We start from the raw sequence: 15,430 nt of genomic DNA on the forward strand, positions 1-15,430 counted from the left end.
TAATAATAATAATATATCAAACAATTTCTTTATCCAATATTTCACTTATATTTCTGTTTCTTGGCATTGATTATTTTTTATTCCTTTTTTCGAGTATATTTCCCGATATACTTTTGTCATTTATTTAAATGTTTCTTTACACACACACATTTTTGTTCTATATATATATATATATATTTATTATCCTTACGTTTATCTTTATATCCTTTAACCCTTTCGTTACTAACCAACTATATAGGGGTCGTACCATGAAACGACACTCGTGCAAGATCTTTCGTAGATACGAACGATATTCGTATTCAAAGCGTGTAAAAAAGAAAGGGTTAAATGTGTGTTATATATATATATATATATTTTTTTTTTTATATCGTAACTTCGTCACGTTAACGAGTTTAAAGAATATCCTTGCCATCTCTCTCTCTCTCGCTCTTTCTTTCGTCTTTTAGTTGTAAGTTTGCATTTCTTTTTATTATTTTAATATTTTCACTAACGATCCTTTAATTTGTCGTTACTTTTTCTCATTCTCTATTTTTTGTCCGTCTCTTTCGTTCTCTTTCATACACACACACACACACACACACATACGTTCTATCTTTCTCCCCTTTTCTCTCTCTCTCTCTCTCTCTCTTTCTTTCATTCTCTTTCACACATCTCGGCTGGCAGTCTTTTTGTTAACTATCAGTTCAACAATACTGTTTGTAATACGATTATTAAAAATGCACGTACCCTCCTGAATCGTGGCTCGCGAACCTAAATGATTTTTATACATACATGCATTCATACTTATACATATATATATATAATAAATTTTCCATTTAGTACGTCTCGATATTTTTTTTTTCTTTTGCAAAAACCCTTACGAGACTGCGGATCGTTTTGACGAAAATGAAAACAATAATAATAATAATAATAATAATAATAATCATAATCATAATCATAATCTTAATAAAATACTAATAAAATACTAATAATAATATTAATAATATTAATAATAATATTAATAATAATAATAATAATAATAATGAAAAATAACGCGAAATAGGCTCAATAACGAAATATGTACGTGTAGTTGTATGCGTGTTTCAATTTTTCATTCGCTACGAACAACGCAGTTTTAACGGGATTTGCCTTATTCTTTGGTTTCGGAACATTTTTATTATATATATGTATGTATATATATATACATGTGTATATGTATTTTTTATTTTTTTTTTTATTTATATAATCGCGAGCACACATAGCCGATTTATTTTCCATTTAATCCTTACCCCAGACAACACGCTTCTTCCTATAAAAGGAAATATTTTGATACTCGATGTTTAGTCTATCGATATTCTTATCGCTGATTTTATTCGAGTCAACTTCATGTTCTTCCTCTTCTTCTTCTTCTTCTTCTTCTTCTTCTTCTTCGTCAGTCCTCTCGATTAATATTTACATAAAATGGTGTATATGTAAATATAAGTGTGTCTGAAGATAAGGAGTTCTCTAACGAATGATTAACGTGAGATCACAGTCACGCGCGGAGAGTACGCGACGCTAAAAAACGGGGGACAAATATATAAGAAGAGATATTTCTATTTTAAATATTACAGTATTATTTGTTCGTTTGTCTTTTCTCGTGCTATATATATATATATTTTTTTTTTGTTAATATATATGTATATTGTATATTACGATAAGAGTGTCTTCTTGCTTTTTATTGTCTTCTTGAACCGCGCATCGATATATATATACATATATGTATATCGAGGGCATCGTTCCTTACATAGTTTCTTTCCTTTTCGTATCTTTTCTAGCCAGTCGGGAGAGGTGGGGAGGAGGGCTGGGGAAAAAGGCGAAAAATTAAATCGCGAATTTGATTTTTTTCAACATCGCGAAAGTTAAGATCCCCTCAAGGAGTTTTCTATCTTTCGATGTCTTCCTTTTCTACTTCTTCTTCTTCTTCTTCTTCTCGTTTTATTTCCTAAACTGTTAAGGAACAATAACATCTTTTCTAAACTTTCAACAGGACTTTGAATTTCAACTCGGTCCAACTTCACTGACTAGCTCCCTGCGGTTGTATGTATTCGTTACTCGTGGATTGCTGATCGTTTGGGAGAATTAAGGGAATGTCTATTAGGTATTCATTCGAGTAGATATGTACCACGAATGTAATATTTTCTCTTAGCGTTTTCCCTTTTTGATCAATTCTCTAAGGAATGTCTATAGATGTATATTTGGGGATAAATTTTTGTCGAACTTGCACTATAAATTTTCCGTTAAGTGTCCATGTGTCGGTACTTGTGTGCTGACATTTGAGCCAAACCTAAGACCGCGTACTGACACTGCAAACAGTGGTAATGAGTTTGCTTGCCCGAATGTTGACACTGCACGGCACCGCACGGCTGACTAGGCGTAAATTTCTGGAAACCCGCAGCCGCTATGCTGTCCAATTTTGCATGTTGACGCCTATGGGCAACTACCTTGTTCGTGTCGGTACAAACAAACTCGCATTTAAGGCAATGAAAATGCGATGCTTTGTTTTGCATCGAACCGAGGGACGAAGTATACGCGCACTGAGCACGACCACAGGGCACGTTGGCTCTGTACTGTTGAAAATCACCACCCATTAGCGTGTCCAAACGCTCGTGCCTTGCCGTATGCTGAACGAAACGCGTCTTGTCGCAAAACGAGTAACCACAGTCTTGGCGCATGCAGTGGAAGTGGGTTTGATGTTCCCTGTAACCGCAATGCGTGTACCGGCAATCTTCGTTGAATCTGAACCTACAGAGGGAACAAAATCAAAAAATCATTGAAAATCACACTTCTTCTGTAGAATATTCGGATATAATGAAAAGTACCAACCTAACGTATCCTTCGGGAACAGGCTCGTCCTTGAGCATACGCATCGAATGATGAAGCCGTTGCTTCTTCGCTTCAGGCGAATTGCTGTCAGGCGGGGAAAGAGATCTTTTATTCAAATTAAGATTAGCCGCGAGAGAAGCCAAAGGATTTTCGTCCCTGGTTGGAGGAAGAAAATTGGTAGGTGGTAGACCAGGTGCGAACATTAGCCCAGGTGCCCCGGTATACATGCCACCGTGTTGAAGAAACGGTGGTAGAGCTTGATTCATCAGAGCTATTTGTTGATTCATCGCTGCCATTACTGCTGGACTAGCGAAGTGAAAGCCGTGGCTGAAATCAAGCTCGAAACTAGGTGGTGGTCCCGGTGCCGGAGAATGTTGAACGTTTCCTGGCATCGACGGTTGCGGAGGCATCCGTTGATTGTTCTCATTGGTTTCTTGCACCGAATTAACAACTTCCTCTCTCTTAATCTCCGTTGGTTCCCTCTTAATATTCGGCATACTTTGTACACCGATATCCGTGGCGCATCTTGGACTCTCCAATTTGATCTCCTTCACTGTAGGTGGTGTCTGTTGTTGGCTCATCTGTCCCAGAGTCTGCTGCATCTGCCTTTGCATCTGATTGTGAAAATTCTGGATGTTTTGTGCCATCTGAGCGTTTTGCGCCATGAAGTCTGGTTTCTGAGAAAGTTGCGTCAGATACTCGTGCTGCAGTTGATTGGATGACACCGAGGACGTCGACGAGGAGGATTGATTGGGTAGATCGTGTTGTTGTTGACTGAGGATAGCACCTGTCGAGTGCTTGGCTATGTGAGCGACCAATCGATCCAGTTCCGAGAACGCCTGATTGCAGGCATTGCAGTGATAGTGATTCTTACGTTTCAACTTGCAGAATGGTCTGCTGCAGCTTTGTTCGGGCCCGTAAAGCGTGTGGGATGAGGTAGATGTACCGGATGACGGTATGGTCGTGGACTCTGCAATGGGAAGGAAAAGATTTTTAGTTAGTTCGCGGATTTACGATTTGCAAGTGGGGTCGGTCTAACTCGTAAATAAACTAATATGAAAAATCTCGAAGCACAAAACTTGGTCGAAAGGAGAACGAACCTTGGTGCACGGAAGCTCGCATGGATAGCACGACGCCCGGAAGTGCGGGTTCGCTCGGCGGTCCGCTGACCGGATAATAGGTGCCTGCCGCCCTCACCACTAGCAACAATCAACCAAACAACCAACACTTCAAATATACTTCCCACTAAAATTACAACCACCGTGTATAGAAAGAAAGATGGCAAATAGATAGGCAAAGAAACAAACAAACAAACGAACTTACATACAAAAAATATCAAATAATAATAATACTAAATAAATTAGAATGAAAAAGGGGAAAGAAAGAGGTGTCTACTTTTTGAAAACGAGTGAACGAGTGCGAGACTTTAGCACGCACTCGTCGGTGCGTTCTACGTGCAATATCAAAAAATAAGATGTAATCAAAATAATAATAATAATAATAATAATAATAATAATAATAATAATAATAATAATAATAATAGTAATAATAGTAATAGTAATAATAATAGTAATAATAATAATAGTAATAGTAATAATAGTAATAATAATAATAATAATAATAATGAAGATAGAAAAAAAACAACATGCAAGTTTTGATTTTTCACTTTTTTCTTATTTTCTTCTTTCTTCAATCGACATAAGGTCTTTTTATATAAAAATGCTACTGAACGGGATCTAATTTATAAATATCTTTATTCTATAAAATAAATAATCAAGGATAACCAGGTACAATTTCGTATGCCCGCCTTGTGAATCAAAACTCACCGGTCGTCTTGTTAGCGTCCGGACTAGGAAGTTCGGTTTCTTTTTCGTCTATCATTGATCTGCTCTCTTCCAAACTGTCATCCGTTTTCTCTATAAGATCAGCAGGATTTTTCACCTGAATTCTTGGTTTTGTTTCTTGAACGAAAGTTTGAAGTTGAGTTTGACATTCTTTATTGGATGGTTCTTGAGTACAAACGTCGACGTGTCCAGAATGTTGTTTTTCGTGAAGTGCCATCGTCGAATATCGTACGAAAGAATATCCGCAATTAGGTCTGGTACAATGAAAGTGTCGATTCACTCGATTGCTATGACAACTCGATAACCGACAGTCTACCATTTTATCGAAAAAGGCAAATCCTGTTGGTATATCGACGTTGTCGTGAAAGTCTTTGCTATGCATCAACAGTTGATCGGGTCTATCGGTTGAGAAATGACACCGTGGTTGGGAACAATGATGATGCCTGGTCGATCGTAAAACGCAAGCGAGATCTGGACAACCTTCGGGATTGTACGTGGCGAATCCTTCCGGTTCACCGAGACTATTCGAAGGAGAAACACTACCTTCTCGATCATCGGTCACCGGAGTAGGTGTCAAACTCGGTGTTTGTGGTTTGGGTAACTTGAAGCTCGTAAAAATGGCTTGCGGAGAGTCGTGCGTGTGCGAGGCCGGATCTCCACCTGACCAAATCTCGATGACTCTGTTTTTCGGTGGTCTGCCTCTTTTCCGCCTGAACATGGCATCAATGTTGGTCAGATGGGTCAGCGTTACGTCGGATGAAAGCGCGTGCGAGGGACAAGAGAGATTTAATTGTCTACTGTACTCGTGAATTTTGTAATGTTGAAGTCTTCGAAAGGGTTTATCCGTCGACAGGATGACCTCTCGACAATTTTCCCAATTACAATGATAATGTTTTTCTTTATCGGCGTACGGACAGGCATCGTCACAACCACCTTCCTCGAAGAAGGCATCCGTGATACGTTCCTGAGTTTCATGCTCCCTCAAATGTTCCCTTACTTCGCGAGGATCCTTCAGAGTAGCACCGCACCGGTCCAACCCACAATGATGATGATCCCTACCTAACTGACAGGGGCATTCCGAATTGGCCGAAACGAGATAAGCTAATTCCGCCGGGGTGAGTTGTTGTTGCTGTTGCTGCTGTTGCTGCTGTTGCTGCTGTTGATGCTGTTGTTGTTGTTGTTGTTGTGGTTGATTCTGTTGTTGCTGTTGTTGTGGTTGTTGCTGTGGCTGTTGCTGTGGCTGTTGCTGTTGCTGTTGTTGTGGCTGCTGCTGCTGCTGCTGTTGATCGAAGCTTACCACCGAACTGGTAGACGTCATGCTATTCGTAGGAGCGGTAAGATCCATTGCTAAATCGCTAGCACTTTGAAAGGAATCGTCCAACGAGTAATAGGATGGCGAACCTCTATCTTCATTGGAACTTTCCCCGTTAAGACTAAGCGACAATCCTTGATTGCTTACTTCGTCCGGTGCCCAAGATCCTGGCGGCCTAATTCCACCAACGGCACTAACTTGTTTGTACCTTCGATAAGCCATCTCGGACTCGTGACGCTCGTGTTTTCGTTTATGAGAAAATAGCTGACCAGAGGAGTGCAGAACGTAACTGCATTGTGGTCGTATGCAATGTATGTGATTGCAGACACGCGAAAATCGACACTGCTCAAAGGGACAGGCTTCGGATTTCATAAATTTCTTGAATCCGTCTCGGGACAACTGCTCGTCCTTAATGTGATACGACTTGTGTTTATCTGAAAGGAAGGAACGATCAGTCACGGGCTAGCTTTTCGAATGTGAATATTATACGAATATTGTATGAATATTATATGAATATTATATCAGAATATAAGCCTTACCCATGTCAGCCTTATTTTTAAAAGTGTAACTACATCCAATCCGCCGACAGTGGAAGTGCGTCGTTCGTTGTCCGACGAAGGGGCAATGATCGGTGGCGCAACTTTCAGTGGCACGATATCGCTGAAAGCCCTCTTGAATGATCGCGGAATCCTTGCGATGATAATTCGCGTGCATTTGCACGTCAGAAGTCGATATGTAAACCTTGTCGCAATTTTCGTGTATGCAATGATAGTGAGTTTGCTTTCGATTATGCGGACAAGTTCGACCGGGATGCCTTTCCGAACAATCGTCCGTTGGCGAATATCGCATAAAACCATGTTGTAAGGATTCGTCTCTTTTTTTGTGCCACTTGAAATGCCTAATCATTTCCTCCTTCTTCACAAATACCCTACCACTACAATCGAGACAATGAAAGTGTTCTCTACATCCTAATTCCTTGCAATAAGAGCTACCGCATTCCTGACCGGACGTATATCTCCTGACATATCGAGAGTAATCGATTATAGGCTGCGACACCGATGATTTCGCACCAGCGATCATGCTGTCCGCTACCGGTGACATGCTTTGCCTGAGCAGCGCTGAAACAGAGAAAGTAAAAGGAGCATAAACGCAATGTCTCTTTACCTTCTCAACGCCTTTATCTTATTCCATAAGTTTTAACGGTATTTAACGTATCACTGCACGCGAACGCGAAAATTTATCGCGGCACACGCTGGACTTACGGTATCGAAAAAGAACAGGATAAAGAACAGAATCGGTAGTGACATTAGATAAAGAACGTTTCTTTCGCATAAGTTCATTAGCACCATCAACTAAAAATTCTAAATATAACTTTTTAAAACATCTCTTTTATATTATTATTTCGATAAAATAAACATGAAAAAAAGAGAAAAACAAAGAAAAAAGATAACGAAAATTTGACTCTCTCATCGTTGCGTTACATGACCGTGAAACGAGATACTTATATTTTTTATCGAATGATGTAAGATTTGTCGAAAATAAGATATCTAGGGAAAAAATAATGAAGAAATAACTGAACTCTTTTTCGGATAATCGAATAACACAGAAACCTACTATATCGACGAACAAAAATCTACGCTACTCGTACACGGTAATGTAGATCGAATTCTCGTGTAGAAAGATAAACGAATTTCCTGCCTTACCAACGAAGAATATAAACGAAATTCGTCGGAATATCATTCGTAATAGTTTTGCAAGGATTCTTCGAGAGTACTTTCGACTACGCGGGACTTAGGACGATTTCCAAAGGTAAATCAAGAATTATGAGAGTCGTTCGTCGACCCATACGTTCCTCTGCACCCGAAAACTGGTCGAGCCGGGCTCAACAACACCACGACGATATAAAAGAGAGAACGTGGAAAGAGAAAAGAAGAGAAGAGAAATGGTGAAGGAGGAGTAGGAGGAGGAGGAGGAGGGAAAGAAGAAAAAGAATAAGAAGAAAGAATGGAGAGGCAAGCAAAAAACTATCGGCCGATCGCAATACGCGTATGCAAAAACCCGTGGCGTACCCGTTGGGCCCGTATACAAGGAGCATTTACCTTACTCCACGAGTGGAACTTTCATAGCTCTTAAAAGGCTCGAAGGTAAGTAAGTAGTAGTGGTAAGGCACGCAAGAAAATGCACCACGTAAAACACATTTCGTTCGTTGACCAATCATCGTACGTTGATAATTATCTCTCATTCTCTTTCCCTTTCTGTAAGGTAATCCAAGAAAGAGATGGGCTATAAATATAGCAGCCAGAACGTGGCTACCGTCTACTCATCTTTTTCTCTTTACTCTTTTTCTTCCTTTTTTTTCTGTTTTTTTCTTTTATATACATTACTCAATAATATACAAGAATAAATTGCAAACTACGCGTTTGCTCGCATTAATATATATATATATTATATATATGTTTTTTGTTTATTTATTTATTGTTTTGTTCGTTTCTTTTTCGTTCCTTTGGAGTAATGGTATTAATTAAACGTCATTTTTCATTTGGATACGTTTAAAATGATAGTCGAAGGATGATCAAGATTTGGACGATATTAAAATTCGTGTACGTTCCAAGCCGATTAAATATTTTAATAATGAAACGGTAGTAGCTTTATCAACGTAACGACGCTTCCCGTCTATCGTTCACTTTCACCGCAAGAGTCATCCTGTCTGGTCGCGGTCGACCGATCAATTACGTTCTATCGATCGTGATTTACGTCGATCGCCTTCGGCTTGCCTCGATATCGAGGTCTATCGGAATCTTCGAATCTAAATCGAAGGTGTGCGAATTAAAAAGGGAACAGCAAAAAAAGAATTAAATTATTCATCATCGTCGTTTTCGTCCTAGTCATCATCGTCATCATCATCATCATCATCATTATTATTATTATAATCATTCTTTCTAATTTGCGAGAAGAATATATTATTTCCAAAATAAATAAACTCAAATTTTAACGATCAATTATTAATTTCTATACATTTCTATCAGACCGATCGAAAATTATCGCGTAATTTTTTCTTCTCCGATAGTTTTTTCTTAGAAATAAAAATTCAATCAAAAAATATACGGAGAGAGAGAAAAAAATAAGTCGAATAATTTAGAATAACTTTTAGTTTTATGGAACGAAGATATGGAGAGAGAAGGAAAAGGGGGTAGGATGATGATATCGAATCTGACGCCCCCTCCACCCTCCCATCCCCTTCCCCACCCCATGACAAAGTCGATTCCAAGAAATACCTATGCTACTTGTGCCAAGGCTCGCGCTCTCTTTGAATGCGTTCAGAAACGAGTTTAAAAATTGTCGAATATTTCTCCGAGGGTTCTTCTTCTTCGAGCAAAAGGGCTTCTTCCACCACGCGTGGTACACCGAGCAAAAGAGTTAGGGTGGGGGGAGGGGGAAGAGTGCTCGGCCCCTTCTACTCTCCTCTTCTTCTTCTTCTTCTCTTCCTCCTCCTCCACCTCCTCCTCCTCCTCCTCTCGCGGAGAAGGAACTTCTTATGTATTCTACGAGTATGCGCGTTCGTTCGCAAGAAGGAAAAAAAGAAAACGGAGAAAAGAGAAAAACAAAAGAGATAAAAGAGAAAGAGTTCGCGAAAAGGGAATGGAAATTCGAGAACGAACGAAATATTCTTCGTATTATATTTTATTTTAACGTTATAAACGAATATTGAAATATAATTATTTTTTTATTATACGCAAATATATTTACCTTTGATGTATTTTATTCTTTATTTTTTGTATCGTCAATATGGGTCATTATTCTTGACATATTTTCGACAAATTTTCTTCGAGAAAAATTACGTTTATAATAATGCGTTTAACGTATGATAATATTTCGACGAAAAAATAATAATTTAGAAATATATATATATAATTAAATATACTCGTAAATAATAAAAAAAACAAGTAAACGATCACTTGATTCATATCGATGAAAGAAAAATTCTCACCGAAACTCTTTTTTAATGTTTGTTCAAGGCCACCTAATTTCGTATAGGATGGGAAAGAGAGGTCGTGCCCACCCACATGGCCACGAAAAAGGAATTGCTACTGGCTAGAGGGAGAAGACGGACGAGGAAAACGTGACAGTGCTTAAAGGGCAAATCTTAAAAAATATGAGAAACTCGTGGGGAACAACGTGCACCGGTTCCGAGCATCTCTCTCTCTCTCTCTCTCTCTCACTCACTCTCACACACTCTCTGTTACTCTCATCTACCACCCCAGCGGGTATATTCAATACAGGCGGCTTTCAGTCCAACCCTTTATTCGTAGTTCTTAAAACTCGCTCCGAGAAGAGGAGGAGAATGAGGAGAAGGAGGAGGGGGAGGAGGAGGAGAAGGAGAAGGAGAAGGTGGAGGAGGGGGGTGAACGGTTGATCTTGTTGCAAGGGGAAGAGAGAGAAAAAGGAAAAACACGTGTGTGTCCTAAGAGAGAAAGAGAGAGAGAGAGACGAGGGGGAGAGGAAGGGGGGGGGTAAGGTAAGGTTTAAAATTTTCAAAAAGCCCGATCCTGAAAAGGCCCCGGATTTCAGACCAGGGTCTTTCCTTTTTTATCATTTAATCCGTGGACTCGGCTGAATAACCCTTTATATCGCAAACACGGGCTTACGAGTACGTTGGCCCTAACACACCCTGCAAACAGAGACGAATAAACGAAAAAGAACTTACGAACGAACGTACTAACGCGCATACGTGGACGTACGTTAAGAAGATTTTAATCGATTTTATTTAGATGGTATAAACTCGGTAAGACCGTCTCTCCAATTTCCCAAACGAGATTTTCTACAATAAACCCTTCTGTCGCACCCCACCCCCCTCCTCATCCGGCTTCGAGATTTCGATCTAATCTCAATTGGATCTGGATCAGCTGGAATATTACGTATCTTTCAGCAATAGTTTGATGAAAAATATTACAATCGATTTTATTTCAATGTCTCGTTTAAGAGAAAATTTATAATCTATTCTTTTTTTCTCTCTCTCTCTCTCTCTTTGTTTCGTTCTTTCTCTTCCTTTCTCTCGAATGATATCGATGAAACAACACGTGCGTTGGATTATACCTAATAAAAAGGGTCAACGTAACGCATAAAACGAGTGTTTGGATAATACTCGCAACGGCAGTTGCATCATGTTCATCACGTCCTCGTAGTCGTCATACTCGTCGTCGTTGTCGTCGTCGTCGTCGTTGTCGTAGTAGTAGTAGTAATAGTAGTAGTAGTCGTCATCGTCGTAGTGTCATTATGCGATAGAGTCGCTGCAACCACGATCGGTGCTTTCATTCGAGTTCTCTTTTTTATTTTCGAGAGGTTTAAACGTCGAGAAAGAGAAAAAGAAAAAACAGAGAAAAAGAAAGAGAGAAAATGAGAAAGAGAGAGAGAGAGAAAGAGTGAGAGAAAGAGAGTGAGTGAGTGAGAGTGAGTAAAAAAAATTCTAACGGTGTATAACCCCTTCTTTTTTCTTCTCTTCTCTTCTCTTCTCTTCTCTTTCAATCTTCGTCCCTTAACGGGGAACCCTTTTCGATGGTACTCGTCACAATATTGTTTCCGGAAAAACGGCTCCGTGTGCACACGAAAGACTGACTGTTTGAGATAAAAAGAAAAAGAGTGAAAGAGAGAGAAAGAGAAGGAACGAGTTAACCGTCCAGATGCGACTTAATGACCCAGAATCGACGTTACGCCGTTACTATACACTACTACTATTACACAACTACTATATTACTACCAGCTATAACTAGTAATACTAATACTAATACATACTACTACCTAAAACTACTTACTCGATCGGCAATTCCAAAGGTCTCAAAGGGCCTTTGTGCCGAGCCTACGTAAACAAGAAGCCGATTCCTTTCTTTCTTTACGTTCTTACCATCCTCCACCTCCTCCTCCTCCTCCTCCTCGTCCTCGTCGTCGTCGTCGTTCGTCGTCGTCCTCATCGTCTTAGTCGTCGCTACGTCGGATAGATTTCGACGTTAATTTATGAGAGAATATTAAATCGAACAGAGACAATAAAAATGTTTCATCCTTTACTTCTCTCTCTCTCTCTCTCTCTCTCTTTCTCTTTCTTTCACTATATTTATCTCTTTCTCTCATACTTGTTGTATATCTCAGCGAAGGATCGCTTCGAACCCACAAGATTTATGCACCTTTAATAGATTCTACCGGATGGCTCGCGTATTTTATCAATTTTTAGCGACGATACGTAAAAATTCGTTCGCCAAGTCGTAAACGTGCTCTCTACCTCTACCTTCCCTCCTCCCCTTCACCCCACCTCCCCCCCAACCCCAACCCCACCACTTCATTCCACCTCCCTCCCCTCTCTCTTTCGTGTGAGAGATTTTATGAGATAGGAAGCACGCTGCTAGGGCGTAAAGTCGCAGCTTCATCTACGAGGGAAGTAAAACAGAAAGTGAGTGAGTGAGTAAGAGTTAAAGAGAGAGAGAGAGAGAGAGAGAGAGAGAGAGATGACGCGAAGGATCGAGTACTCGCTCTTTCCACTTTAGAAAGAGGAATAGAGTGGCCGACACTAAACTATTCTAAGATCTGCGAGAAAGAGAATGAGAAAATGGAAGAAAGAGAGTTAGAGAATAAGAGAGTGAGAGAGAGAAAGAGAGAAAGTGTCAGGGACTTATTGTCTCTCAGCAAGCTAGTCGACGTTATTTCTGTCAAAATTACGTTATGGTCGCCATACTACTACTACATTTCCCCCTTTTTATACCAGTGCCATCCATTTAACACCTTCTTCCCTTACTCTCGACTATACTCTGAATTTTCTTTTTTTTTCTCTCTCTCTCTCTCTTCCTTTTCTCTTTCTTCCTCTTCTTCTTCTTCTTCTTCCTTTTCGTTTAATTTAAAACCAAAAGCCGTTTGTTTCTTCGTAGTATCATTCGAGACGAGAATAAACGTCGTTATGGCCATTATTCGTTCTACCATTCATGGCTAAACTGGCTCATTATAATTAGTACGCTTTCTTTTTCATCTATTCAAAATTAGAGAGAGAGAGAAAGAAAGAGAAAAGACTTCCAGGTATCATCTTGAACTTTCCTCTTAGTTTTTATGCACCGCGAAGCGAGAAACACTTTCGTGTTATATATAAATCATTCTTTCTTTCTTTCTTTCTTTGGAAGATAAAATTTTACGATGATAACCAAACGAGAATTCGTGACTTTAGAAGCACGAAAATTGCTTGTCGACATTGATAATAATCAGCAAATAATAAATTAGAATTTTTATTTGAATTATTCTTTTATCGAAGAAAGATGGAGAGAAAAAGTATGTAAAAATTAAATATTATTTATGAGTTTTACATTTAAATCAAACTCTAGGATCTCGTTGTTTAGGAAATAAAAAATATCTGATTATCGATATCAATTATTATACGATTAAAATTTAATTTGAAAAATTAATCTTTTTTTCTTTTCCATATGATAAATTATATTAAATGTCACACGTGTACATAATTTAAATGTAAATTCTAAACGAGATCAAAGAATTGATTTTTTCTTTTTTTTTTACTATTGATAATGATCGATCAAACAATTCAAATGAAATTAGAATTGATACTAATTAGAAGATAAATAGTGTTTGATATATAAAAAACAGAAGAAAAGAAACAATTGTATTATACTTGGTAGCACAAGATAAAAAGATAATATCATCTATATTGATTATTACATTATGATATTCGTAAAATATCATAAATCTCGTAATGAAATCCATATAAGAACCGATATATGAGCAGAGTTTAGTCATTCATCCTCGTTTTCATCGACTTTCTCTCATTGTCCGTGACTCGAACGCGACACACAAAGTAGACACGAACGACCATCGTCGTCATTTCTTTCATCCATCGTACTCGCCAATGTAATTATCTTATGTAAGTTACCGATCTTCATCATTGTCGTTGTCGAGCATGCCTAGGCTTTCTGGGACTTTACGAACGATTACACGTGTCTCTTATTTTATACATCTCTCTCTCTCTCTCTCTCTCTCTGTCGATACTTTTTCTTTTTACAAACGAAGAACACGATAAAGACGCGAATCATTACCGTCCATAGTTTGTCAATTCTTTTACCCGACCAATCATTTATTCATTAAAACGATGCCATATTATTAAGAAATTAATTTTCAAATCTTTTTCAACACGTAACATTCGCGAAATTTGTAACGAATGATCGAATCAATAGTAGAAACAAGAAAGCAATAAAATAATTTACACGATAATTTCATAATTACACTGTTACCTATATAATCGAATTAATTACAAAATCTTAGAATATTTTCAATTAGACCATTGTTATCGAAACTATCGTGACCCTTCGTGCAAACTTTGGATAATCACATATTCCTTAAAGATTATTTTATTTAATTGAAAAAGTATGTTACTCGATTAAGTCGAACAATTTTCATTGGAAACGTTATGATTAGAGAAAGTCCGATAGAATATCTTCTCATAAACTATTACTCTCTAATTGTAAAATCACGCAACTCAATCAAATCGTATCTCGAGCTCGATTGCTATCGAAACGATTGGTCGAGTTCGTGCGGGCCACGTGCTTCATTTTGTATATTTTTTTTGTTTGTTTTATTATTATTCCTTCTCTCGAATTTAAAAGCATATATTCATTAATGTCGCGGTGTCTGGTATCGTTTTACCCTGCAGAGCAAAGCAAAGCAGGGCCCCTTTTTTCACTCTCTCTCTCTCACTCTCTCTCTCTCCTTTCTTTCTCTTTCTCTTTTTTTTCTTTTTTCTTCTTTTTTAATCGACATACTACTAGCCTAGCCGGACGTAGTAGTACACGCGAACTGTGAGAGAGTCTCGTTTGAAATTTTTCGGGGCTCACTCCAGTACTTACACTTACACGCGTGTGAACACATAACGTGTAAATGTGATGTACACACGTACGTACTACTTAGTGCCCTTTTCGTCGACCCTTTCCTTTCCTCTCTTCTCTTCTCTTCTCTTCTCTTCTTTTCTCTACTCTACTCTACTCTTCTTTTCTCCTTTCGTCTCTTTTCGTCTCCTCATCCCCCGAAACAACCGTCACCCCTTCTTTTTTTACACCGCCGTGGACCGAACCCCCGATCTCTCGATCGCGTTCAAGGCGGCCGCGTTAAATTTAACGAGGGGAGACCCTCGTACGATACATTAGACTCGTGCGCGAATCTGGACGCTTTTCTAACTCCCTTTGATAAATTCTACTTTTCATTCCAACTAAAAAGAAAGAGAGAGAGAGATACGATTCGTAGATAAAAAGAGAGAGAAAGAGAAATACCAATTATTTTTCTCCATATATTTGTCAATCAAATTTTCTTCGATAATTTTCAATAATATATTTCATTGCAAAATATTTTCAATTTCTTTCATTTAAATCATTAAAAAAGAGTGTACGAGAGAGAG

General features: G+C 38.6%; 1 protein-coding gene across 1 annotated transcript in view; it reads right to left on the bottom strand.

Moving 5' to 3' along the window:
* Positions 1–1,778: 1,778 nt before the first annotated feature.
* Positions 1,779–15,430, bottom strand: part of LOC122526266 — an 88,425-nt gene continuing 74,773 nt past the window's right edge. The window contains exons 7-12 of the mRNA XM_043649566.1: positions 6,540–7,118; positions 5,974–6,434; positions 4,671–5,847; positions 3,945–4,043; positions 2,845–3,814; positions 1,779–2,763 (exon numbers count right to left, since the gene is read on the bottom strand). Coding sequence (XP_043505501.1) covers positions 2,259–2,763; positions 2,845–3,814; positions 3,945–4,043; positions 4,671–5,847; positions 5,974–6,434; positions 6,540–7,118 — 3,791 coding nt within the window. The 3' untranslated portion in view covers positions 1,779–2,258. The remainder of the gene's footprint in view (positions 2,764–2,844; positions 3,815–3,944; positions 4,044–4,670; positions 5,848–5,973; positions 6,435–6,539; positions 7,119–15,430) is intronic.

Source organism: Polistes fuscatus, unplaced genomic scaffold (genome assembly GCF_010416935.1).
Source record: "Polistes fuscatus isolate 324 unplaced genomic scaffold, CU_Pfus_HIC Scaffold11, whole genome shotgun sequence".
Classification (NCBI taxonomy): domain Eukaryota; kingdom Metazoa; phylum Arthropoda; class Insecta; order Hymenoptera; family Vespidae; genus Polistes; species Polistes fuscatus.